Genomic DNA, 25,154 nt, shown 5'->3' with positions numbered 1-25,154 from the left:
TTAAAACTGTAATTAACATGATACTGTTGTGCACAACTGAGAGATAAAATACAAAACCAAACGAAGAAAAAAGAAAACTCTTTCTCTTTTCTTTTCTCTTTTCAATAGAACCAAAGTTCAACTTTGATTTCCCAAATTTTAGGCTTTTGTCGAACAGATTTTCTTTCAAAGTAAATGACACAGTAAAATACATAATTATTCCTATTGTGCGTCTTTGAATACTTGAAAGTTAATTTTAAAAAAATGCATTTACAGATATCACATGTTTTAAATACATGTGTAATATAAGTAAAAAATAATAATTTTACGCAAAATTAAAAACATGTGTAATACTTTTGTTTTGAAAACTGACGCCAGCCGGAAGTTTGCATGCACCACAAAATAATACGGAAATAGAGATTACACTTCTGCATCTCTACATTGTATGCGGTGAGGACGTTTAACTCCTTATAAGATCTTGAAGCGTCAAAGATAACAATCTCAAGGGTTTGTGTTTGTTTATTTTTAATGTGATTTTATTTTTAAAAAATTACGATTATTGTTCCATTGACTTATCAGCTGTTGAAAAGGATTGTCAGTTTTTTTTAATATCCTGCTATCTGTTGCAATTAGGGTCAAAATTGACTTCCTGCTCAACATTAGTTTTTGTGTGTGTGTGTGTGTGTGTGTGTGTTGCTCAGGTCAGAGTTTTAATTTATACCGAGTTCACATTTATTCTCTATGCTACCTAGTTGCACTGTTAGAAATCATATGTACACCAAATGTAACCCGTAGATTTTACTGGCTGTGTCTAATTTGTGGTCACTTTGACATTTCTTTCCACAGATGACATTAGAGGTTAAAGTGGCCTTTCTTCCTCCTCTTTTTATGTTTATCTTGTCACTTGGTTCTGACAGCCATACTCTCTCTGAGCGCTTCAGAAGTCCTGCCATCAGGGTTGTATCTAATGAAACCACAAAGAAAGGTAAATAATTCATACACCTTAGCAACCAGTTGTTTTTGCAAGAAACCCCCCCCCCCACAAATCATAGCTTTCATATTGAACTACTCTAGCCACCTAGCCTTTTTATTTTATTTTTTTCAAAAGTAGTAGTCTCCTTTATTGAAACAATCCAGTAAATGAGAGCCACTGTTCTCTGCAAACAGTTCTGTGCAGTAAAGATTTTTTGTTATTGGACATAATGGCTCACTGCCCAGGGCACCATTACGTCCGAGGGCAACACAAAAAAAATTAGGTTAGCTGCACTCAAATTTGTTTTTTCAAAATGGTACCTTGCATGTCTAGGCAGTAGAGAGTGGACACCCCCACAGTGTTGCTTTAGTGTAAGCACTGTACATTTTGCTAAAAGTATTGAAACTGGTATGTCTATTTTATTCATTTTTTTTCTATTAGTATTTTTTTTTTTACTATTCATGTCTTTAGGTTTTCAGAACTTACATTTGTCTTTTTAACCTTCTTTCCCTCAAACTACACAATTGCCTCTTGTTCTATTTATTTATTCAACATTTGATTATATCTAGTGTGTTTTGAGTGCTGTAAAGCAGTGTTTCCCAACCCTGGTCCTCAAGGCACACTGTCCTACATGGTTTAGAGGTTTCCCTGCTTTAATGTGCCTGATTCAGCTGATTGCAGTTCAGCAAACGCCTGTTAATCAGTCATCGATTGAAATCAGCTAGACTGAAGCAAGGAAATACCTAAAACATGCAGGGCAGTGTTCCTTGAGGACCAGGATTGGGAAACACTGCTGTAAAGTACTTACACTTCTCTGTATAAAAAGAGCTCTACAAATAAAGTTTGATTGATGGGACTTTGTTGTTGATACCTTTTCTCTAACTTCAAAGTCGGAGATCTACTGCTCCAGTTCTTGAGTGCTTGTGTCCTGCAACTTCTGGATACCTTCCTGCTCAAACACACCTGAACTAAATGAATAGTTAATGACCAGGCCTTTGCAAAATTTGTTGACACACACAGGAGGCAGTTCGGCATTTTGAGTCGGGTGTATTGGAGCAGAGTTGAACCAGTTGGGGTAAATTTTCTGGGACAAACTCTTGGAAGATCTGTAGCTGATTTACATTCTTTCTCCTTGTTAATCTTCTTATCTATTGGACTAAAATTTGTTTTATAACCTAAAACCAATTGACGAGCTGCAGAATTTGCTTATCTGATTTGATTGTTGATGTTTTCACTTCTTGGCTTTGTGTTAACACTTAACTCCAGACCAGCAAACAGCCAAAGTTTCTTTTATAGAGGGTATAACACTTCATAGTGATAATTCATAAGTTATATTGTGTCACCTTCACCAAACTATTTCTGTCTATTCAGGAATGTATCGACATGTTATTGTCGACATAATCCAGTAAAATAAATCCTAATTGTTCTGCTGTAGATTTAGTCAAACTTTTATAAAAAAGAAAATACAGTTTATATTCTTTTGGAACCCAGCTCCAGATGTAGCAGCAGAGGTGGGAAGATATGAAGATGTGGCCAAGCGCATCATTGAGCTAGCTGTATTTGGTGCGGCCCAGAACCGCTCCTACAGACGGCTGGCTGACTTTACTGACACCATAGGGAACCGGGTCAGTGGGTCACAGAACCTGGAAATGGCTATTAAATACATGTACAATGCCATGAAACAGGATGGACTGGATGTTCATCTGGGTGAGTTTTGAAGATGTGCTACGAAATCTTTCCTGAGAACCTCGATTTGTATATTTTTTTTGGATTTGTTTTTCACTTGTCTTGTTTCTTCTACAGAACCAGTAAAAATCCCTCACTGGGTAAGAGGAAAGGAAAGTGCAGAGATGATTAAGCCCAGGACCAAGAGCCTGGCCATGCTGGGCCTGGGCAGCAGTGTCGGAACGCCTCCAGAAGGTTGACGATCACACTTTATTAAGCCATGTTAATTTGTGCACCAGCACTTTATTAGCATTCACTGACTTGTTCCCATCTGTTCAGGTGTTGAGGCTGAGGTGTTGGTGGTTCAGTCTTTTGAGGAACTGAAGCGTAGAGCCAGCGAGGCCACAGGGAGGATTGTGGTTTTTAACCAGCCTTTTACTAACTACCCGGAGACGGTTGCTTATCGCGCTTTCGGTGCTTCAGAGGCAGCTAAAGTGGGAGCTGTGGCCACACTCGTTCGCTCCGTCACCCCTTTCTCTATAAACAGGTATTTGTCCCCTTTCGCTGTCTAGTGCCCCTCCAGTTAATGCGGATAGTTTCCCATCGTTGTGGTTTTTCCTTCTAGTCCTCACACAGGTTGGCAGATCTACGAAGAGGGAGTGAAGCGAATCCCCACAGCCTGCATCACAGTGGAGGATGCTGAGCTAATGTGGCGTTTGGCCCAAAACAAACAGAAGATTGTGGTCAGACTTGTAATGGGAGCCCAGACTCTGCCGGATGCTGACTCTTTTAACACAGTGGCCGAGATAAGAGGCTGGCAGCACCCGGAGCAGGTAGCATTCACTCATGTCTACCTGCATGACTTATTTATCTCTGTAAACCATCAGACCACAGTCTCTTTGTTTTTACCTCACACAAGAAGTTTTAGTCGCAGGGTAAGCGTGTTGGGTGGATAATCTGAATGATGTGCATGGAAAAATGTATATATTGTTTAAGGTTTATACAATACTAAATCTAAAAAAAAATCGTTCTGTGTCCCTACTTTATCATGTTGGAGGATTGCAAGGCGACCCCTGGTTTTCCTTTACAAAGATTTCCCAAAGTGTTTGGTCAGCATTTATTTTGCTGTAGAGGCACCTGGTCTTTCTGGGAACCTCTATCTCACAGAGCAGATTTCTGTTATGTAAACAAGTGTATTTCTATGTTCATAAACTTCCAAAATGTAATTATTTGAACTGTGATTTAGTTATAAGTAGCATAAAGTTGGCCTGGCACTTTTTTGCCTACGGTGTCTTTTCCTCACGGACACTTGGTGGGTCTGGTTGGGTTTTAGTGTCAGGGCAGATTTTTTTTTTCTGTAAAAGGAGAACAAGATATTCCTCCTGATGCATAAATGGCTTTGTTTCAATAAAACAATAGATTGCATGTTGCTACGACAACAAGGAGAGCTGGCCATAATAGTTGTAAAGAGATATGATTTCTCCCCCCCAACTGGTCCTCAACTTTTATGTTATGAGTCTTTTATGGGGAAATGACAAAGTAATTGGTCTATAAATGCACTGTCTGAAAAATCATTTATAGCTTATCCTGACAGAAGAGAGGAAGTGTAACAGATATAGTTCTGCTCAAATTATTTACACTTAAGGCAGTGCTTCTCAGTTTTAGTCGTTAGGCCCTCCTGTTCTGCTTGTTTTAGATGAGCCTGTATTCCAGAACAGCTGATTCAAATGATTGCATGACCATCACCCACAGCTTCAATTCAGGTGTGTGGCAGAAGGGAAACGCCTAAAACATGCAAGGCAGGGGGCCGTGAGGACAGGAATTGAGAAACGATGTTTTGATTTGACCAAAATGAGTCTTCTGACTGGAAGTAATAATGCTTTTGAGTGGCCAAGCCAAAGTCTGGCTTGAATCTGATAGTTAGGTAAAGATTAAGGTGATGGCAAGGAGGCCTTCAATCTGTATAATGAGTTTCCCTTTAAGTTTTGAGAAGAGCATAAATAATGTTCGACATGCCTTTAAATACAGAAGCTGTGACAGTTTTCTGGTCTGATACCTTCAAGAGCTTTTGTAAAACACAATGCCAAATAGGAAAGACTTATTTGAGAAGCAACTCCTGATGTCCATCAATCTGAAAAGCTCTATTAAAAAAAATGATTTTCCCCTAAACCGGGGTGATCATCAGCAAATAGAAAACATTTAGGACAGCTGATAATTATTCCTGCAGGAAAAGGTCCAGCAAGCTGCTCTGAAGGTCAGACTGAGATGAATCTCCAAAGCTGAGCCCTGGGCCTCTGTTTGCATGTTACATGTTCATACTTTTTTTTTAAATAATATTTGAAATGCATGCACTTAAATTTCCTCTTTCTCAATCAGATTTAAGTTAGCTACTATTGAGCTTTCTATCCCAGCAAGCATTGCACAGTTTCTAGCGGTGGCATAAAACTTAGTTTTATGTCATTTTTGACAAGGTGCTGATTTTATGCTCCATGTGTCACTACAAATTATGATTCATCGATTAGGATTTTCATTCTTAACATTACATTAGAAATAAGTTTATAATGTTTTTGCTTTGTGAGCTTCTAGCCACGGTCCTGAGCTAACATTCAGTCCATCTGTGTAGGAAAGGGAACTGAAACACATGGTCAGTGTGACATCATGTCTGGCCCTGAAACTTTGTGTTCCAGCTCACTGTAGCAGCAGCAGTTGTGGCTGGCTGTGTGTGTATGAGAGAGAGAGAGAGAGAGAGAGAGAGCATGCACACTTGCTTAAAGAAAAATGTACATTTGAGGTTTTGTGAGTCATTTCCAGCTAGGTTGCCCTTTTAAGTCATCCAAGACTGCTGAGGTGCTTGGATTTTTTTTCCCTCCCACTCAGACTTTGCTTTCAATCTTTCTTTGAAATAAAATTTTGAAACAGGATATGTACTAGTTTATTCCCCTGTAGTAGGTTGTGCAGCTTGTTGAACATGTAAACTGTCTGCAAAGTTTACACCGACGTTTGGAGGCTTTGCTGTTTTTCCCTCAGAAAGGCTCTGATGTAGTTCTCTGAATCACTGTGTAGGATTTCTGCTTCACTTGTTTTGTTTGTGCTGCCTAATACATATTTTAAACTGTATAGTAATCATTTCTAAAGCTTTTCCCCTTCAGTTGTGTCCAGACTTGTAAGTTGTTAGGCTGGGAACAAGCTGTACAATCTTTTTCCTGATTTTACCAAAGATTCACTGCTGTACTAAGCTTGTATCCGTCTGAACTAGTTGGGGACAGTCGGCATGGCTACTTGAGACAAAATATGGGGGTGTGAAGGCTACGGATGCAAATTTAGAGATCTTTGAGGGAAACGGATCCAACCTCAGATGCAGTCAGTGAAACGTTAAAATATTTCAGGCAAATGCAAATGTAGTGTGAACTGATTATTACCTATCTACCTACATTCGTGTGTTAACAGTGTCTTATCTTTTCTGTAACGGGTTAGTTACAGTACAAAAACTTAACATGTCAAATATACACAACAAATGAGAACCAAAACACTAGAGGTTGTTTTAAATTTGTTTTCATTTAGTTCGAAATAAATGCAGCAATTAGATGTTCAGAATGGAATATATAAATGTATTTTTAGGGAATGTTTGAGTATTTCCAGTCTTTTCTAAATCTGTAAAATGATGGAAGTGTGGTGTTTTTCCAGATTTAAACACCATGGCATTACTATGCCAGTGTTTTTGGAATATGTAAAAATAAAATGCACATGTTAAACTAAGCAAATATGCAGCTAAAAGTTGCTGAAGGGTGACATTTTGACATTATGTTAATTCAGGCATCAATGCATAAAACTTCCACGAAAAAGATTTATGTTGCAACTCGTCCAGTGAAAAGAACGAAGTAAGACAAACTGTTGTCTGAGAAGCAGCAGCTTGGTGGCTTAAATTGGCAACTTATCCAAGGAAATGCTCAGTGCTCTGAGCCGAGTCTGATCTGCCAGTAAATCACATCGGTGTTAAATGATGTGTCAAAACTCTGAATTAAAATTCCAATTGAATTTAGATAGATTTTGTCATTTCTCTTATTGTTATGACCATTTTTCCCAGCAGCCATGTCAGCAGAGTACTTTGTATTGCAGTGGCAGTCTAAAACATAGTTTTAGTGAATGGAAGCAGCTGAAAGTCTTATCAGTCTTTTTCCACATAATCAACCTTTATCATAAGCATTCGAATAAACTACATATTTCTTTTCTTTTTTTTGCTTTGTTTTTAATCTGTAAAGCACTTTGAGTTTCTGCTGGGGTGAAAACAAAGGTTCACTTGATAATGTACCTGTCAAAACAATGTTTTTACCGCGTAGCCCTGTTTTAACACAAATACTTTTTCCCTAAAAAAGCTAATGGCATACATCTGGCTGACAGAAGTGAAGTTGTAATACTCACCTACAGTCAGACAGCAGCTGCAGAGAAACACTTTATATGCTTCAAGTTCTAGAGCTGCAGCGTCTTTGGTTAAAAATTAAGGAGGGATATTTGGAGGGAGTTGTCATTTATTTAATTTAACACCACAACCCACAGAGGTCGGCAGACATTTTGTACTGCCAGAGGACTGCTTAGAAATCATAGTAAACCTATATATTTTCCTAGCTGGGAAAATTAATGCACACAACAGACACCTGTGGTTGCATTGATGTTCTGGCTGCTGACTCTGCTTAAATTATCCGCCATCAATTATGGAGGAAAAAAAACAATGTCTTTTGTTCCTTCTCTTGAATCCTGTTCTTATACATAAGCATTATTTCAGGTTTTGAAACTGTTTCTGGTGGGTGAGAAGAGCCAATCAAGTGCTCACTCCACTGTTTTTGAGTGGGTGGGAGATAAAGCAATTTGCTTAAGAAGCAAGTGATTATTTGGTGCTGTAGTAAATGTGAAATGTCCTCAGTTTAAATGGTGTAAAAGTTGCTTCTCCACTGATTAATAATCCATTGCTGACAGAGGATTTAAGCTGGACACGGAACAGTTCATTTCAAGGAATGTTTTGACTTCTGGGTTGTTGACCAGATAGTTTGTCAGGTCAAGATCTGCTTTTCGTAACTTGGGGGTCAGGATCGTCCGGCTGACAGGAATGTCTGTCTCGCTTTCAGATTCCTGAACCAGATAAAGAGATTCTGTTCTTTTACCTTTTTTGATCTTGTGTGTTAAGGAAAAAAAAATCAGCTGTTTTTTGTTTGATAGCATATTGTCCATTAAATGTAAGATATATTGTTTGTTCAATAGAGTTGTTTAGAGATGTGGACGTAAAAAGGGCTGGGTAGCAAAATCTTATTCCGTGGAATATCCCTGAATGTGCATTTTGAAACTGCTGCGTCCTTACGCTCCTGCAGTGGCTCCTGTTGATGTTTACACAGTTTATCTGCACTCTCTGACAGGTTGTCCTATTGAGCGGTCATCTGGACAGCTGGGATGTGGGCCAGGGCGCCATGGATGATGGAGGTGGAGCCATGATATCCTGGGAGGCTCTGTCCCTCATCAAGGACCTGGGTAACCCTTGGGAAAATGTAGAGGGAAAAGTTCCACATATACAATATTTAGCTCTTAATACCTCTCCTTCTTATTTTACGTCTTTGCCTGCATAACCAGGACAGTTTCTGCTCAGACATGTCGATATCACTCTTTATTTCTGCCTTTGCAGGCTTGTAGTTTTAGAGGAATGACCTTTAGACACAGTGCTAGGGCTGGTTTGGGCTAGTTTTCACTATCTTTAGAGGGGATTCACCTAAGGAGTAGGGTTTCAGTTGCTTTAGGAGGAAAAATCCCTCGCATCCATTTTAAAAACCAATCTTTGAAGGAGATTTACGCACTGATGTAATATCTATGTAACGAGATGATGTTATAGTGTGGCCGTTGATATCTTCAGCTTTGTTTTGCAGATGTTCTTTGGGAACGTTGCATCCTACAAAATCTGATATTGTTTTAACTCATGAGAAATATGAGTCTATTGTGTTTCAGAAGTTCCTTTCACCTCTGACATTCCCATTGTTTTCCTTGGACTGGCCTCATTTTTAAGAATGACAGAAAGGCTGCTTGCTGCAAAAATATTCCCAGCTCCTCCTTTTGTTCAAATATTAGAAATATGGTGAGCAGTAATGGAAATACAGCAGTCCCATAGCTGGAGGAAATAACCTATTGCTCTTCCCGTTAACCCTTTGTTAAAACAGAGAGAGATATTCCTCCAGATCGCAGAAGGCAAGACTGTAATCGGTGTCCCAGGCATCCTCATCACTCTGTGGAGAGCTTTCCTGTCAGCTATTGTGCATCTGCTTTGCCAAGTCGTGGTTAGGAGTTTCTCTGTGAAGATGGAGGGAGGAATTCCCTCTTGATTCAGATGTCTGAGGAGGCTGAAATCCTCTGCTGGGCTTTCTTTGCCTTTTATTTTGGTGTTAACGCTCCAGGAAATGGGTCAGGATTTTATCATGTTACATTTTAGTGAAGATTTAAAGTTTCTCCAGTATTTTAATTTAACTTGATCATTTTTAGCTGGAAATAAAAGACATCATAGAGGCCTCCCTTCAGCAGTTAAGTCAAAGGATTTATCTCCTTGGAAATCATCTGAAAAGGAATCTGGAGCCTCTTGAGGAATGTTAAGGAGTGACTTGCTGCTGCAGCACCATTCTGGGCCTCTTCTCTTATTGCTGCTGCTTTGTTAGCGTCAGTCCTTGAAACAGCTTAGCTCACAAAACTAACCTCACATTTACCTTTCCAAACTACAGCTGGACCCTCTGATGCTTTTAGATATGACCACTGCAGATTAACTCTAACCACGGAGGTTAGAGTTAATCTGCAGGACAAGCAGGACAAAGAGGCCTGAGGACCAGGGTTGGGGACCTACGACCTAAGTGACAAACTAAAAACTAAACTCTTTTGGTTGTGTTTCATGTACACAACTGATAGTAGTTCACTTAATAGAGCTATAGATTTCTGCAGCCTCTCCGCTGGCTATGCGTCACTTGGCCGGGTCTTTAGAAAAATGTTGTCCTTTCCCACCCTGTTAGTTTTGGTGAATAGCCATATCTTGGCAGGTCTGAAGCATGGCTAGGATTCTTTAAAATCCCCTGACCTATCTGCTGTGTTACCTGGTCTTCTTGATGCTGTTTGTTCACCAATGTTCTCCAGGCGACTAAACAGTGTGTTCATCTTCTCGAAGGTTTGCGCCCAAGAAGAACTTTGCGAGCGGTTCTGTGGACAGGTGAGGAGCAGGGTGGTGTCGGTGGACAGCAGTACTTCAATCTACACAAGGTACTACTGCTCTCCACTTAAGAGAGGGGGGGAAAACACAATATCAGCCTGAAAGCAAATATCTCTCCTGCTGAAACAGAGCAGGAAGGGTCAGGACATTGTGAAAGCACCGTGTACGAGTGTGGAAATGTTCTTCCAGCAGACTGGTGAGCACTTGGCCAGCTCCCAGATTTTTCTATGCAGCAATCGGGTCTTACAGTTTCCTTCTTTAGAGCTTTGGCTTCCCACCAGGCTCTAAATCCTGATAAGCTAACTACTTGAAACCAGAGATAAAGAGTTCATGCATTTTTGAAAACAAAGTAATCATTTTTCACAAAGATGCCATAACTCTCATGAGGGCTTTTTATGTTCCTTCTGAAATGTGTAAATAAAAATTAATTTCCCTTTATAATAACAAAGTCACTTTAGCGACTCCTAGTGGTTGTTTATAGTATGTGTGATCAGATGTAAAGGTTGATGTAACTGACTGGATTGAATCTTTTGTGGGGTTACAAACCATTTTGTGCCTTTTTTTTTTTCATGCTTTCCCAACATTGTGTTTACATTTGCTTTATCTTATCCTCACCCACCTGCTTCACTTCCTTTCCCCACACAGGAGAACATCTCCAACTTTGACCTTGTTATGGAGTCTGACTTGGGGACGTTCACCCCGATGGGTCTGCAGTTTTTAGGCAGTGATGCGGCACGAAAGGTGAGATCAAAGGTCAAACTACAAAAGGACTCAGCTGTTTTTAGAAACTTAAGACATCAATTGTACAGGGTGAGGTGAGAAACTGTTGCATGGAAAATATTTGTTCAGTTCAGCTTGAAATACTAAAACTTTACTGTTTATTGATACAGAAACATCTAAAAGAAATTATAAAAAAATATGTGGAGTAGAAAATGGTTTGTGTTTTTAGATTTTATTCTGTCTCTATTTTTAGTTGCTTCAGTCAGAGCCATTTATATGTTGTTTTTTTTTACTTATAATGTAATTTTTCCCCTTTTATTTGCAAAATCTGGCCTTCATTTTAGACAGTTTTCTTCTTTAAGGTCCTCATACCCATCCATCTGTCCTTTCATCCATCAGTCTATCTTTCTATGCGTCTTCTGTTTCATCTGTCCACACATTCATCCATAAATCTTGAAATCAGACAGCAATTGACTAAGAAATCAGAACATTTGGCTTTGGGAAAATATTGGGAATAAAAATGTATAGGAATCCCATGTGACACTTTATCATATGGCTTTGAATCTGTTGTATAATATAAAACAATAGATAGGTTTTACCTCTTGCATTGTTATTAAAAAGCTATAACAACAAATGACTTTCCGTATCTACAGGTGATGGAAGAAGTGATCAAACTTTTGGCTCCCATTAATGTGACCAAACTGGAGACCGACGCTGAGGGAACAGATATCTTTCTGTGGATGCAAGCAGGAGTCCCAGGTTAGTGTGATCAATATGCAATATGCATGTGCAAATGGCACACGAGGTAAAATTAGGTGGACACGCAGAAAAACGAAGACCTATATGTGCTAAAACCTTAAATTGCATTTTTCAGAACATGCATCAAAATGGAAATACCCATTAGTTGTGGTTTGTCTTTTTCATAGCCTTTTTCTGCTGATTGCGGAACTATAAACAGCTTGGTTTTGTTATAGGGAAGTGGCGATAGAAATTCAATGGAACCACGAAATGAAACTTTCAGATGGTCTAAGTATGGATATAAAGCTTCCACTCAGAATCCTGGTATGAAGTCAGAGATCGGAAACCGGACCTCTAACTGATGCCAGACGTCGATCTTTGTGAAAACGTAAACTAATATTAAAGCATGGGGCCGAAAAGTATTCTGTGAATTGCTTTGCAGAGCTTAAATATATATGCATCACTTTTAATCCTGTTGTTGAAACAGTTTCTATCATTTCGTTGCGATGTATGTGTATGATCTTTAGAGGAAACAAAGAGAATCGCATCACAAGAGTTTTCCTTGTGGAACGTTTTAAAAGCTGCAGCGAAACAGCTGAGAGTTCAGTGTCTCGATCAAAGGGCATTTTTCCAGCATTGCTGTCTTCAGCGGTGCTGCAATCGGCCTGTTCACTTACTCAATATTATACATGTAATACAAGCCAAAGGGAACAAAACTAAAATTTCAAATTAAACAATTTAGAAAAGATGGGTGCAAGACTGTTTATACAGGGTAAGTATTAATGAAGATACTCCGATCTGATCAGCTTTAAACTATAATTTATATATTTTTTCTGAAGATATTCTAAGCAGGAATAAACTTCTCAAAACGGGAACAATTCGCTCTGAATGTACAGCCTTAGATAAGCAGCAAACCTAGAGCCCTCTCTTCCTGTCTGCTCTTGGATAGTCGCTGTGTTATTGTTGGGTGAAGAAACCATTTTGGAAAGTCCAGAAAGGAGGGTGGTGTACAGATAAAACAAACTGTACAGATCAGTCTCGTTTGGTCAGATTCAATGATTCGCTGAACAGGTTTTTAGAGGCTTGCTGTTTGTTGCTGATTATTTGCGTAGAGATGGTTTTTCAGGCTTAAATAACAATGATGATAAACCAACTGCTTTTTGTACAAATTCCACACATTAATCTTTTCCAGTTCTATTAGATCACTTTTGAAACAGAAATTAACCCCCAATGAGCCAAGAAAAGCAACTTTGTTCATTGCTGTTTGCAAATGTCGCTTGCGCTTCAGATTTACGGGCGTACCAGAAATATGGAAATGGAAAGTTCAGCTAGGAACTTCTGCATGTAAAAAGAAAAAGGAATTAATTGTGCTACATTTTTTTAAACACACAAAATCTAAGTGATTTAAATTAGTACAGCCCTAAAGTTATTGTTTCTGGCACTCTAAAGGAAGTGCAAGAAACAATAACTTTAGCGTGTTTCTGGCACTTCCTCCTTTTACTCACAGCATTTTTCATAGGCCCAATTGGAATATTCCTGTCATTTGCAATCAAGACAAATTCTCCCCAATCCTAAAGTCCTGAGATCAGGATTTTAGGATTACCTCTTTAAAACTTTGACCGATTTCAATAATTTAGCAGTTTGTCTTTTTGGAAAACCTACTTGGTCCAAAACTCCAAAATTTTATATATTATTATTTTCACACATTGTCCTTTTTTTTTCTTTTTTCAAATATATGAATCCATCCTATTTATCCCAGACTGACTAGTATAAATATGGAGCATATTTAACTGTTTTTTATTACAAAGATGCTGTCTGTTTAAGGAAAACTGTTAAGTGTGAAGAGCAAACAAAAAAGTAAAATAATGTTTGAAAACATTTTTAAGATCAGTAGATGTTTGGTATGACGCTTTATAGGCTGACGCTATCTTGTTTCAAGCAAAAAAGAAAAAAAATGGCATGCACTGAAGAATAAAGACGGCAATGAAATATTTATTTCACAAATCAAATTACACAATCTAATTTGGCCTAAGGCCACAGAGTTGGTAACAAGCTTGGCATCTTTAATCCAAACTGCAATTTCTTGGCTATTTCAAAGCTTTGTGTCAACATAGTGTGATTTATTTTCTTTGTGCAGTAGTCTCTGTGGAGTCATTCCCCTCAAAAAGAGAGCTGCTTTGTTACCTCTGTAGCTTCGATCCAGGAAATCCATGAGATCAGAAATCGAACTGAGACACATTGACGGCTCTGGGTCCCGACAGCTTCTGTGCCTCACAGGGAGCTTCCACAACATGGGGCAGATGGCAAGGTGTGAAATATTGGTGCGAAAAGTTGTGCAATTAAGCCTCACGTGGCTTTTCTAGGTGAGGCGTTGCAGCACCAAAGAAAAAAAATGCTCTGCGTGTTAAAGTCTGTCATTCTCCACTCGGAAGTAAAAGACATCTGCTTGCACCTCAGCGTGATGCAGTTCATGTCGAGTTGGATTTGCTGCTCTCTGAGGGGACCACTACCTCCTCTGCCAGGCTGAGTCGAGGTCTCTTGGATGGTCTCTCCTTCAGCTTTTCTCCAGGCTGCAGGAGCAGCAGGGGGCTGTCTAAGGTGATGGTTTCTGTGCAAACGCCACAATTTCGTCTCTTCACTCCGACCTGCATACCTGCAACACAAATTAACAGAATGTTTAAAACAAATGCATCTGAAGACAATCGTGTAAAAGACCAGTAAGCTTTATCGTTTCGATTTATTGAAAGGTTAATTTTCAAACCTGTGCTTTTAAAGCTGTTCGGACACGTGACAGGCAGGCGTGCACCGACTGCTCGCGTTTCTGTGGTTAGGGGCTCAGTCTGGGAGGCCACATGGTTTACAGCAGATGCCACCTCACATGTGGTTTTCACACGATATTCCTAAACATTGAAACAAATGATAGGTTTTACACACCCGACCTCAACTGGTCAGCATTATGTTATGTTTTTGAATAACATATCAGACATAAAGCAATAGTCGGTAGTAAACAAACTTTTTTTTTTCTCATCAAGCTCATGTTAACTCGCTCATGTCCATCTATCCATTTAGACAGAAAATAGTAAAAAAAAATAAAATAAACTCTCTGTTTTCCAGACTAGTTTAAGAATAGTATGAATTTGGGCCTAAACCAAATGGAGGTGATGCAGATACTTTGTGTAAATTTCCAGAATTAGATTTTCACTCAATGACCAGTAATTCAATCCAAAAAGTTAAGACATTTCTGGCACATTTTTGGATCTACAACAATTTTTATTTTCTACAAAATAATCAGTTTACTTTAGTTTCTTTTCACATGCTCATGTTGAATACATTTAACATGCAAAAATTGTATAATTCGAAATTAAAATACTTAGCTATTTAAATTTGGAAAACAAAATTTGACAATTTTAGCCAGCAAAAGAAAAAAGTTTGAACACTGGCATTGGGCCCTTTCCACACTAGACTTAGTGGTCAACATAAATTTAGGAAATGTATCTATATAGTTTCAAGTTTCAGTTTTTGAAATGCATTTCCAAAATACAACAATTCCAAATAGGGACGAGTATTTATCATATTATGTGATAAATTTCTTGGAAGAATTTTGATTTATTGTCACAATAAATTTTAGTGTTAAAAAAAAAACAATTATTTTTACTATTTTATCCACTGTTAATGAATTTAATATTCTTAAATATATTAATATATTCATTTATATATATATATCACTAAACTGCGAGCAGTTTAGTGATAAATACATTTGTGTTTGTGGGGGTTTGATTAATTTGTCATGCAATCACACCCATGCACTAGAAAATAAGTAATAAATAGTTATAGTCGTCACTTTTACCGTTATCACAATAGTATCGCAAAATGTCGTGATAAAAATAAATCCCCTACTTCCAAGTAAATTCACTTGAAGTCCGGTGAATTATTTCTAAGTGAGCGACGTCCCCTCGCTCGGAAGCTCACTGCATACGATTCGCTCATCTGATTGGTTGAAGCTAGCTCGTGCTGCTCGGCCTATCCAATGATCTCATCGGAATTAGAACTACCGACCGCTTTCTCCTTCCTAGTGCATCTGCACACTTTGCAGGCTTTTTTTTCCCCAGCACACACCCGCTTCCTGTACTTACATACACTCCTGGATCGTGATACGGGTTCCGGAGCGTCGGAACCGCTCCATCTCTCAGCTGCAACTTCTCCGACCACTTGGACCAGTTCAGGAAGCAGGCTTTTGTAAAATGCTGTGCACATAACACAAGGTCGGGTTGGTACTGCTTGGGGATGCTGTTGAAGATGAACCGCAACCACTTCTCCTTCTGGTCGGCGCGTTGCGGGAGTCCAAACCTGATCTGTTGAGCATCGCAGTTCAGAATACAGCGTCTTTCCATCTGGGCCATGCCTGCAAACAGTGAAGCGTATCTCCGCCGGTCTTGTGAGAAATTCTGTTCCCCTGTGAAAATCTGTTCCCCCTGTGTCGGGAGCGCGCATTGCAGCCAGAGAAGTGGATTCGGCGGATCTGACCATTTTCACGGCGCTTCTGATCGATTTCTCGGTAAAAACTACTCATATAATCATGTCAGTGTTGTAACTTTCAGTTTAATCGGCAGCTATCAAAATAAAAATACATACGTAAATAAACGAGGTCTGGTGTGGAGGTCTTTTTACGCTGTTTTGTGTTATTTTAAACGTGAAGAGAATCGATCTTTTTTTTCAGCTTTTGTCTCGTAAGCCTCACAAATAAAAGTCAGTCAACAAACACAGGTTCCCAACACGAAGTGTGCATTTATAATTTTTCATTTCTGATAAAGGAGGAGGGAAGCTGGCTGATAGCAGGGCACAAAAATAAAGACTTCCTGAAAAGATCAGAGTGTAAACTTTTTGGCCAGTCACGTTCTAATGATAAATAAGGAAAATAAGGAAATGTCTAGTATGCTATCACACATAATAATTTTTGAGAATTTGGAAACAGTTACTTTTTATTTCCCAAAGTTATGGGGGAGAAGAGGAGAGAATGGATATTTCACCAGCCTGATAAAATCTGTTCCCCCAACTTAAAATGGAAACAAATTAATTTACCCACAAAGTCTTTTACTGTCTTCATTCCCTCATCATCAACAATAAATCCTGTGATTTTCATAACATTTGCTCTATTTTTGACAAAGTTAGGATGGGGGAACAAAATATCTTAACCGCCTGATAAAATCTGTTCCCCCTACTTAAAATGGAAACAAATTAATTTATCCACAAAGTCTTTTACTGTCTTCATTCCCTCATCATCAACAATAAATCCTGTGATTTTCATAACATTTGCTCTATTTTTGACAAAGTTAGGATGGGGGAACAAAATATCTTAACCGCCTGATAAAATCTGTTCCCCCTACTTAAAATGGAAACAAATTAATTTACCTGCAAGCCTTTTGCTGTGTTGATTCCACTCATTATCAACAATAAATCCTGCAAGTTTGAAAACATTTGCTCTATTTTTGACAAAGTTAGGATGGGGGAACAAAATATCTTAACCGCCTGATAAAATCTGTTCCCCCCCTTAAAATGGAAACAAATTAATTCACCAGCAAGTCTTTTACTGTGTTGATTCCACTCATCATCAACAACAAATCCTGTGATTTTCATAACATTTGCTCTATTTTTGCCAAAGTTAGGATGGGGGAACAAAATATCTTAACCGCCTGATAAAATCTGTTCCCCCTACTTAAAATGGAAACAAATTAATTTACCTGCAAGTCTTTTGCTGTGTTGATTCCACTCATTATCAACAATAAATCCTGCAAGTTTGAAAACATTTGCTCTATTTTTGACAAAGTTAGGATGGGGGAACAAAATATTTTAAGCGCCTGATAAAATCTGTTCCCCCTACTTAAAATGGAAACAAATTAATTTACCAGCAAGTCTTTTACTGTGTTGATTCCACTCATCATCAACAACAAATCCTGTGATTTTCATAACATTTGCTCTATTTTTGCCAAAGTTAGGATGGGGGAACAAAATATCTTAACCGCCTGATAAAATCTGTTCCCCCTACTTAAAATGGAAACAAATTAATTTACCTGCAAGTCTTTTGCTGTGTTGATTCCACTCATTATCAACAATAAATCCTGCAAGTTTGAAAACATTTGCTCTATTTTTGACAAAGTTAGGATGGGGGAACAAAATATTTTAAGCGCCTGATAAAATCTGTTCCCCCCCCTTAAAATGGAAACAAATTAATTTACCTGCAAGTCTTTTACTGTGTTGATTCCACTCATCATCAACAACAAATCCTGTGATTTTCATAACATTTGCTCTATTTTTGCCAAAGTTAGGATGGGGGAACAAAATATCTTAACCGCCTGATAAAATCTGTTCCCCCTACTTAAAATGGAAACAAATTAATTTACCTGCAAGTCTTTTGCTGTGTTGATTCCACTCATTATCAACAATAAATCCTGCAAGTTTGAAAACATTTGCTCTATTTTTGACAAAGTTAGGATGGGGGAACAAAATATTTTAAGCGCCTGATAAAATCTGTTCCCCCCCCTTAAAATGGAAACAAATTAATTTACCTGCAAGTCTTTTACTGTGTTGATTCCACTCATCATCAACAACAAATCCTGTGATTTTCATAACATTTGCTCTATTTTTGCCAAAGTTAGGATGGGGGAACAAAATATCTTAACCGCCTGATAAAATCTGTTCCCCCCCTTAAAATGGAAACAAATTAATTTATCCACAAAGTCTTTTACTGTCTTCATTCCCTCATCATCAACAACAAATCCTGTGATTTTCATAACATTTGCTCTTTTTTTGACAAAGTTAGGTGGGGGAACAAAATATTTTAGCTTTCAGCCACCTGAAATAATCTGTTCCCCCTACATGAAATGGACATGTACAGTGAATTATTTTCTTTGTTACCTAAAATGTGAATCATTAAATGAAGCTGTTTATTTCAGTTTGCAGAAAAAACTCCTAGCAAAAGAGGTTGTGGATTTTCCTGTTTCCACTGCGGCGTCTACAGCATGAGGTTGGACATTGCTGTGAGACTTATTCTTAACAGTGGTTGTTATAACATTAATTAACAAAAATTGTTTGTCTATAACTTAATAATTTCATTTCCTGTAGTTAATTAAAAGTAGATGCGGTTGAGGGTCAAGAAAACCCCCAACATCCTGCATATGAACATTATTAGAAAAAATTAAAAATGTGACACTTAAAATCTGGACTAGATTATTCTCCTCTTCAAGAAGAAGAATTAGAATTGATTTTGAAAAAGACTGCATGGGACAAGTGTGAATGGTAATCTCATCTTTATTGAAGTCTGACAAATCACTTAAAGGTTTCACAAATCCCAAACATGGATTAAAATATTCTGCTATTAGTTGAGAATAATTTAGTGTAGATTTGAAGAGTCTAGGTGTGAGTTTTGGAGTTGGAGCAGGTCTCATGTGACACAGATCCAAAAAACATCTGAAATTAACCTTTATTGAAGTTTCAGTTATTGTACTTATTAAGTGTTCATATTTAACAATTTTGTTAAATAACTGTTTTCACATGTTGATGTATTAAGTTTGGCTAAGTACATATTTTTTTTATCAAAACATACAAATTATAGTCATGACAAAAATTTTCATTAACACTCAAAATAAGAATATTAATGTTATAACAACCACTGTTAAGAATAAGTCTCACAGCAATGTCCAACCTCATGCTGTAGACGCCGCAGTGGAAACAGGAAAATCCACAACCTCTTTTGCTAGGAGTTTTTTCTGCAAACTGAAATAAACAGCTTCATTTAATGATTCACATTTTAGGTAACAAAGAAAATAATTCACTGTACATGTCCATTTCATGTAGGGGGAACAGATTATTTCAGGTGGCTGAAAGCTAAAATATTTTGTTCCCCCACCTAACTTTGTCAAAAAAAGAGCAAATGTTATGAAAATCACAGGATTTGTTGTTGATGATGAGGGAATGAAGACAGTAAAAGACTTTGTGGATAAATTAATTTGTTTCCATTTTAAGGGGGGGAACAGATTTTATCAGGTGCTTAAAATATTTTGTTCCCCCATCCTAACTTTGGCAAAAATAGAGCAAATGTTATGAAAATCACAGGATTTATTGTTGATAATGAGTGGAATCAACACAGCAAAAGACTTGCAGGTAAATTAATTTGTTTCCATTTTAAGTAGGGGGAACAGATTTTATCAGGCGGTTAAGATATTTTGTTCCCCCATCCTAACTTTGGCAAAAATAGAGCAAATGTTATGAAAATCACAGGATTTGTTGTTGATGATGAGTGGAATCAACACAGTAAAAGACTTGCTGGTGAATTAATTTGTTTCCATTTTAAGGGGGGGAACAGATTTTATCAGGCGGTTAAGATATTTTGTTCCCCCATCCTAACTTTGTCAAAAATAGAGCAAATGTTTTCAAACTTGCAGGATTTATTGTTGATAATGAGTGGAATCAACACAGTAAAAGACTTGCAGGTAAATTAATTTGTTTCCATTTTAAGGGGGGGGAACAGATTTTATCAGGCGCTTAAAATATTTTGTTCCCCCATCCTAACTTTGTCAAAAATAGAGCAAATGTTTTCAAACTTGCAGGATTTATTGTTGATAATGAGTGGAATCAACACAGCAAAAGACTTGCAGGTAAATTAATTTGTTTCCATTTTAAGTAGGGGGAACAGATTTTATCAGGCGGTTAAGATATTTTGTTCCCCCATCCTAACTTTGGCAAAAATAGAGCAAATGTTATGAAAATCACAGGATTTGTTGTTGATGATGAGTGGAATCAACACAGTAAAAGACTTGCTGGTAAATTAATTTGTTTCCATTTTAAGTAGGGGGAACAGATTTTATCAGGCGCTTAAAATATTTTGTTCCCCCATCCTAACTTTGTCAAAAATAGAGCAAATGTTTTCAAACTTGCAGGATTTATTGTTGATAATGAGTGGAATCAACACAGCAAAAGACTTGCAGGTAAATTAATTTGTTTCCATTTTAAGTAGGGGGAACAGATTTTATCAGGCGGTTAAGATATTTTGTTCCCCCATCCTAACTTTGGCAAAAATAGAGCAAATGTTATGAAAATCACAGGATTTGTTGTTGATGATGAGTGGAATCAACACAGTAAAAGACTTGCTGGTGAATTAATTTGTTTCCATTTTAAGGGGGGGAACAGATTTTATCAGGCGGTTAAGATATTTTGTTCCCCCATCCTAACTTTGTCAAAAATAGAGCAAATGTTTTCAAACTTGCAGGATTTATTGTTGATAATGAGTGGAATCAACACAGCAAAAGGCTTGCAGGTAAATTAATTTGTTTCCATTTTAAGTAGGGGGAACAGATTTTATCAGGCGGTTAAGATATTTTGTTCCCCCATCCTAACTTTGTCAAAAATAGAGCAAATGTTATGAAAATCACAGGATTTATTGTTGATGATGAGGGAATGAAGACAGTAAAAGACTTTGTGGATAAATTAATTTGTTTCCATTTTAAGTAGGGGGAACAGATTTTATCAGGCGGTTAAGATATTTTGTTCCCCCATCCTAACTTTGTCAAAAATAGAGCAAATGTTATGAAAATCACAGGATTTATTGTTGATGATGAGGGAATGAAGACAGTAAAAGACTTTGTGGGTAAATTAATTTGTTTCCATTTTAAGTTGGGGGAACAGATTTTATCAGGCTGGTGAAATATCCATTCTCTCCTCTTCTCCCCCATAACTTTGGGAAATAAAAAGTAACTGTTTCCAAATTCTCAAAAATTATTATGTGTGATAGCATACTAGACATTTCCTTATTTTCCTTATTTATCATTAGAACGTGACTGGCCAAAAAGTTTACACTCTGATCTTTTCAGGAAGTCTTTATTTTTGTGCCCTGCTATCAGCCAGCTTCCCTCCTCCTTTATCAGAAATGAAAAATTATAAATGCACACTTCGTGTTGGGAACCTGTGTTTGTTGACTGACTTTTATTTGTGAGGCTTACGAGACAAAAGCTGAAAAAAAAGATCGATTCTCTTCACGTTTAAAATAACACAAAACAGCGTAAAAAGACCTCCACACCAGACCTCGTTTATTTACGTATGTATTTTTATTTTGATAGCTGCCGATTAAACTGAAAGTTACAACACTGACATGATTATATGAGTAGTTTTTACCGAGAAATCGATCAGAAGCGCCGTGAAAATGGTCAGATCCGCCGAATCCACTTCTCTGGCTGCAATGCGCGCTCCCGACACAGGGGGAACAGATTTTCACAGGGGAACAGAATTTCTCACAAGACCGGAAACACGTGACCTCCACTTCCAAAAAGAACGGAGATGTGTGTAGTTATTTGTTTGCTCCAGCAAACTTTATAGCCATGTAATATATGAACAGTAATTGTGCAATAAACCCCCAGCTCTACTGTATGCATTTATTTATGAATGATTTAATGTTTTACTTGCTTTTTGGAGCTTTCCCAGGAATTTTTCAAATAACTTTAGAAGAAATACAACTCACTCATTAAAAGTATGTGCACATGTAAAATTTTATTTTAAAAAGAGGTAATAGTTGTTTTTTTATAATAACTAATAGCTTGCACTCCACAAGTCACACCTTTTGTGGAGGATTGGCAAGAAAAAAGCATATTTTCGGAAGCTGGTCACAGTTGATTAAGATGAATTAAGCTAACTACCGGACAGTCCTGGAATAATGTCTATTAAATGCTGTGAAAGATGTGGACGAAGGGGCAGAGATTTATATTCCAGCAGAAAGATTCTTACACATACGACCAGAAGTGGAATAAAACTGTGTACAAGAAAGCATATTCATGTGCAGTACTGGCTTGTCAATGTCCAGACCTAAATCAAATGGGGAATTTGTGGAAACACTTGAAACTATTGTTTTATGTATCGGATCATATTTGTGACCACTGTGTGTGACTATTATTCTTCATGTTGCACACAGGGGCCAGCCTTCATGTGGCAGACAGTCGTTACTTTTGGTTTCACCACAGCGAGGGCGACACCATGACAGTCCAGGACCCTCACGACATGGACCTCTGCTCGGCGTTGTGGGCCGTGGTTGCGTACGTCGTGGCTGACCTGGAGGACATGCTGCCCAGAAGGCCGTAATGTCAGATTTATCACAACCTGAATCGGGTTGCACTTTTGCTGAATGAGTTTTAGTTTTGTCCTCAAAACGACACGAGTGTTGGGATGAATGAGAGAACATAAAATCTGATGCACAAGGGTAGCATGTAAAGTTAAATTAAGCCCAATATACTTGAAAAGATTTTCAGAATTAGATTTTTACTGGCAATATTCTTGAATGGCAAATGTTCAGTGCAACACCTAGTTTTATTTTATCTTCCTGTCAAGGGCCTGATTCTCTGTCAATAACCACTAGAGAAAGCCTGTCTCTAATGGACAATGAGGACAAGCAGGTTTAATTAATGGATGGAGGCATAGCCATTCTTTTTTCCTATTAATGTAATATTGTAGTAAAATTAGGCCACAAAGATATAGCATAATGCAGATTGCTAAGAGATATTAATGTAGAACTGAGCTTTCTATCCCAGCAAACATTGCACAGTTTCTAGCTGCGGCATAAAACTTACAGCTTTGTCATTTTTGACAAGGTGCTCGATAAATATTTTCCCTGCACCAAAGATAAAAGCTACATGGACATCTGCTTTTTTTGTTTTCTGGTCCAAGAGGTACGTCTGCTGCACCAGAACGGTCCACAGGTTCACGTTGAGCTGGTCTTGTCCTGAACAGCTTCCTCCTCATATTCTAGTCCAAGTCGAAGTCTCTTGGATCGTCTTTTTGCCAGAGTTGGTTGTAGGAGCAGCCGTGGTGACTTTAAGGGGTCTGTGCAGATAATACGATGTTCACTATTAAACATCACCTGTGAGCCTGTTTAAAAAACATAAAAATAAAAATGAAGTAACGGAAAGTTTTCTGAATGAGTTTTATTCCTCAAATTTATTATTTTAGTAGCGGCAATCCCATTATGTGCAAAGTAATATACCTGTAGTTTGAACTTTAATTTGTCGGGGTATCCTGGTCAGCTGTGTGCCGACTGATCGTGTGTTTGTGGAAATGGACGGAGGGTCGGTCTGGGACGCCACATGTCTTACAAAGTACATCACCTGGTACTCCGTCTTTACATGACAGTCCTAAACAGCCACACAAACCGGGAGATTTTACAGCCCTTATCACAACCTGTCAATATTACCTTACTCTACGCTTTATAACAGGAAATGACAAGCCAAAATCTAATATTAGAGCAGATCAGGACAGTTCACCCCTTAGAATTTTGTGATTTGTTAAATTACATATAATGCGTGTGTCTGCATTGCACAAATTCTAAGTGGAAGTCGAATAAGAAAAAATATATACTTTTTTTTACTTAAACATATTCAAGTTATAACAATATAACTTAACCTGACATGACAAGTTAAAGTTATATATGCTGAAAGTTCAGACATTCTTTGAGGGCAAATCACATTAAAAATGGAAGAAGGGTGTGGGAGTTTCAGTTCCTTAACATGAGCAGCCTTGTTTTAAAAGGGACCAAAAATAATTGGCCAATTGACTCAAAGGCTATTTCATGGGCCGGTGAGGGCTATTCCTTCGATATGCCATATTTACAGACAACGCCCCCCCCACCCCCCCGCAAAAAAAAAAAAAGTTGATTTGTGGCTTGGTGCTCACATTTAGAAGATTTTAATGTGAAAAAACACTTGCAGTCAAAGAACCGCTCCTTACATTTGGCTACATACATTCTTATTTTACTATTACTTATTTTGCTCCATTACATCAAATCAATTTCTTAGCCTGTGAACCTGCCAATTAAGTGAAGCAAGCCATCCCAGTAAACATAAATGGTTGATCAGTGAATAAGAATGAGCAGGTTCAGGTATTTTCAATCTAATGAGGGGAAAAAAGTGCAACACCTTTTATTACCTGAATAAGAGGTGTCATTGTGGCTCCTGAACAGTATGATTCATCCTCATCCTCCTCTTTTTTTATTTCTACTGATGGAAGAATGGTGGAACTGCCCGGTGGGGTCGGGCTGATCTTTCTGCCCGTTTTACGGTCATCCTTGGCGAGTAATACAGGACTTTTCTTAACCACCACAGGATATATTGTTGGGACCTGAAAGTCATCTGTCAGATCCAGCTTCCTAACCCATTTCATCGACCAGGCCATGTGGTTTGTATAACAATCTGGCTGGAAATGCTCGCTACAGATCCTCGATGAAGGAGTGTTGCCATTCCAAGTCGGTCTGGTCCTCCTCACGAACTCATTCCAGGCTTTTATCGTCTCCAAGTTATTCGGGAATCCATGGAGGTTTCTCACGTACGGCTCAGGTCGTTTCCCGCAGCCCTGAACGACGCAGATGCACACCATTGAAGGAATAAATCACTTAAAAACACGCGAATTGAGAGAAAAACCAGGTGGGAAGAATCCCAGTAAACACTCCGATCAATGACACATGCGAGGTTTGTGTACTTTCTCTTCATTACCGCCACCAACTGGATTGGAGGATAAGTACAGCACTGCTGTCCCTCGTCGCTATGATGCGTTCACCCAGTTTGCATGTGCGATCCTCCAGGCAGGAGAAAAGGTAATATCATCATTGGGAAGACAAAAGGTGATTAGAAACACTCGAAATACATTTCTAACGACAAATGAAATCTGAAATAATTTAATAAGCCTAAATCTACACTGCATGAGTGCCACAATAGCAAAAACAAGCGTGTCACATTTATTATCAGAATGATCTCTTTAAACAATGAAGGAAAACCCAGCTAGTGTTATGAATTAGAAATCCCGTTTTATGAAAGAAAAAAAAAGCTGTAT

General features: G+C 38.1%; 3 protein-coding genes across 5 annotated transcripts; 1 reads left to right on the top strand and 2 right to left on the bottom strand.

Moving 5' to 3' along the window:
* The first annotated feature begins 369 nt into the window (after positions 1-369).
* LOC106933017 (carboxypeptidase Q) lies at positions 370-23,241 on the top strand. Of its 3 annotated transcripts, none has more exons than XM_015012043.2 (11): positions 370-486; positions 826-964; positions 2,444-2,659; positions 2,756-2,872; positions 2,957-3,164; positions 3,243-3,450; positions 8,023-8,134; positions 9,798-9,889; positions 10,485-10,580; positions 11,213-11,318; positions 22,252-23,241. In XM_015012043.2, the coding sequence occupies exons 2-11, from the start codon at positions 826-828 to the stop codon at positions 22,416-22,418; spliced, it is 1,461 nt and encodes a 486-aa protein (XP_014867529.2). In that variant the 5' UTR covers positions 370-486; the 3' UTR covers positions 22,419-23,241. The 3 variants fall into 3 exon arrangements, with proteins under 3 accessions (XP_014867529.2, XP_087869881.1, XP_014867530.2); XM_088013755.1 differs by lacking the exon at positions 22,252-23,241 and adding an exon at positions 11,534-11,767; XM_015012044.2 differs by having other exon boundaries at positions 376-429.
* LOC148155078 (uncharacterized) lies at positions 13,270-16,355 on the bottom strand. Its single transcript, XM_088014149.1, has 3 exons — positions 15,431-16,355; positions 14,059-14,197; positions 13,270-13,950 (listed from the first exon to the last, which is right to left on the bottom strand). Exons 1-3 carry the CDS (start codon positions 15,695-15,697, stop codon positions 13,766-13,768), a joined length of 591 nt encoding a protein of 196 aa, XP_087870275.1. The 5' UTR covers positions 15,698-16,355; the 3' UTR covers positions 13,270-13,765.
* Positions 21,815-25,087, bottom strand: LOC148155077 (uncharacterized). The gene is made up of 3 exons (XM_088013757.1): positions 24,255-25,087; positions 23,317-23,464; positions 21,815-23,201 (listed from the first exon to the last, which is right to left on the bottom strand). Exons 1-3 carry the CDS (start codon positions 24,699-24,701, stop codon positions 23,035-23,037), a joined length of 762 nt encoding a protein of 253 aa, XP_087869883.1. The 5' UTR covers positions 24,702-25,087; the 3' UTR covers positions 21,815-23,034.
* Between the last annotated feature and the right edge of the window lie 67 nt (positions 25,088-25,154).

Source organism: Poecilia mexicana, unplaced genomic scaffold (assembly GCF_051168715.1).
Source record: "Poecilia mexicana isolate PSO_F unplaced genomic scaffold, ASM5116871v1 scaffold_16, whole genome shotgun sequence".
Taxonomy (NCBI): domain Eukaryota; kingdom Metazoa; phylum Chordata; class Actinopteri; order Cyprinodontiformes; family Poeciliidae; genus Poecilia; species Poecilia mexicana.
Note: the sequence above shows the minus strand (reverse complement) of the source record. Positions and strands in the feature narration are given on the sequence as shown.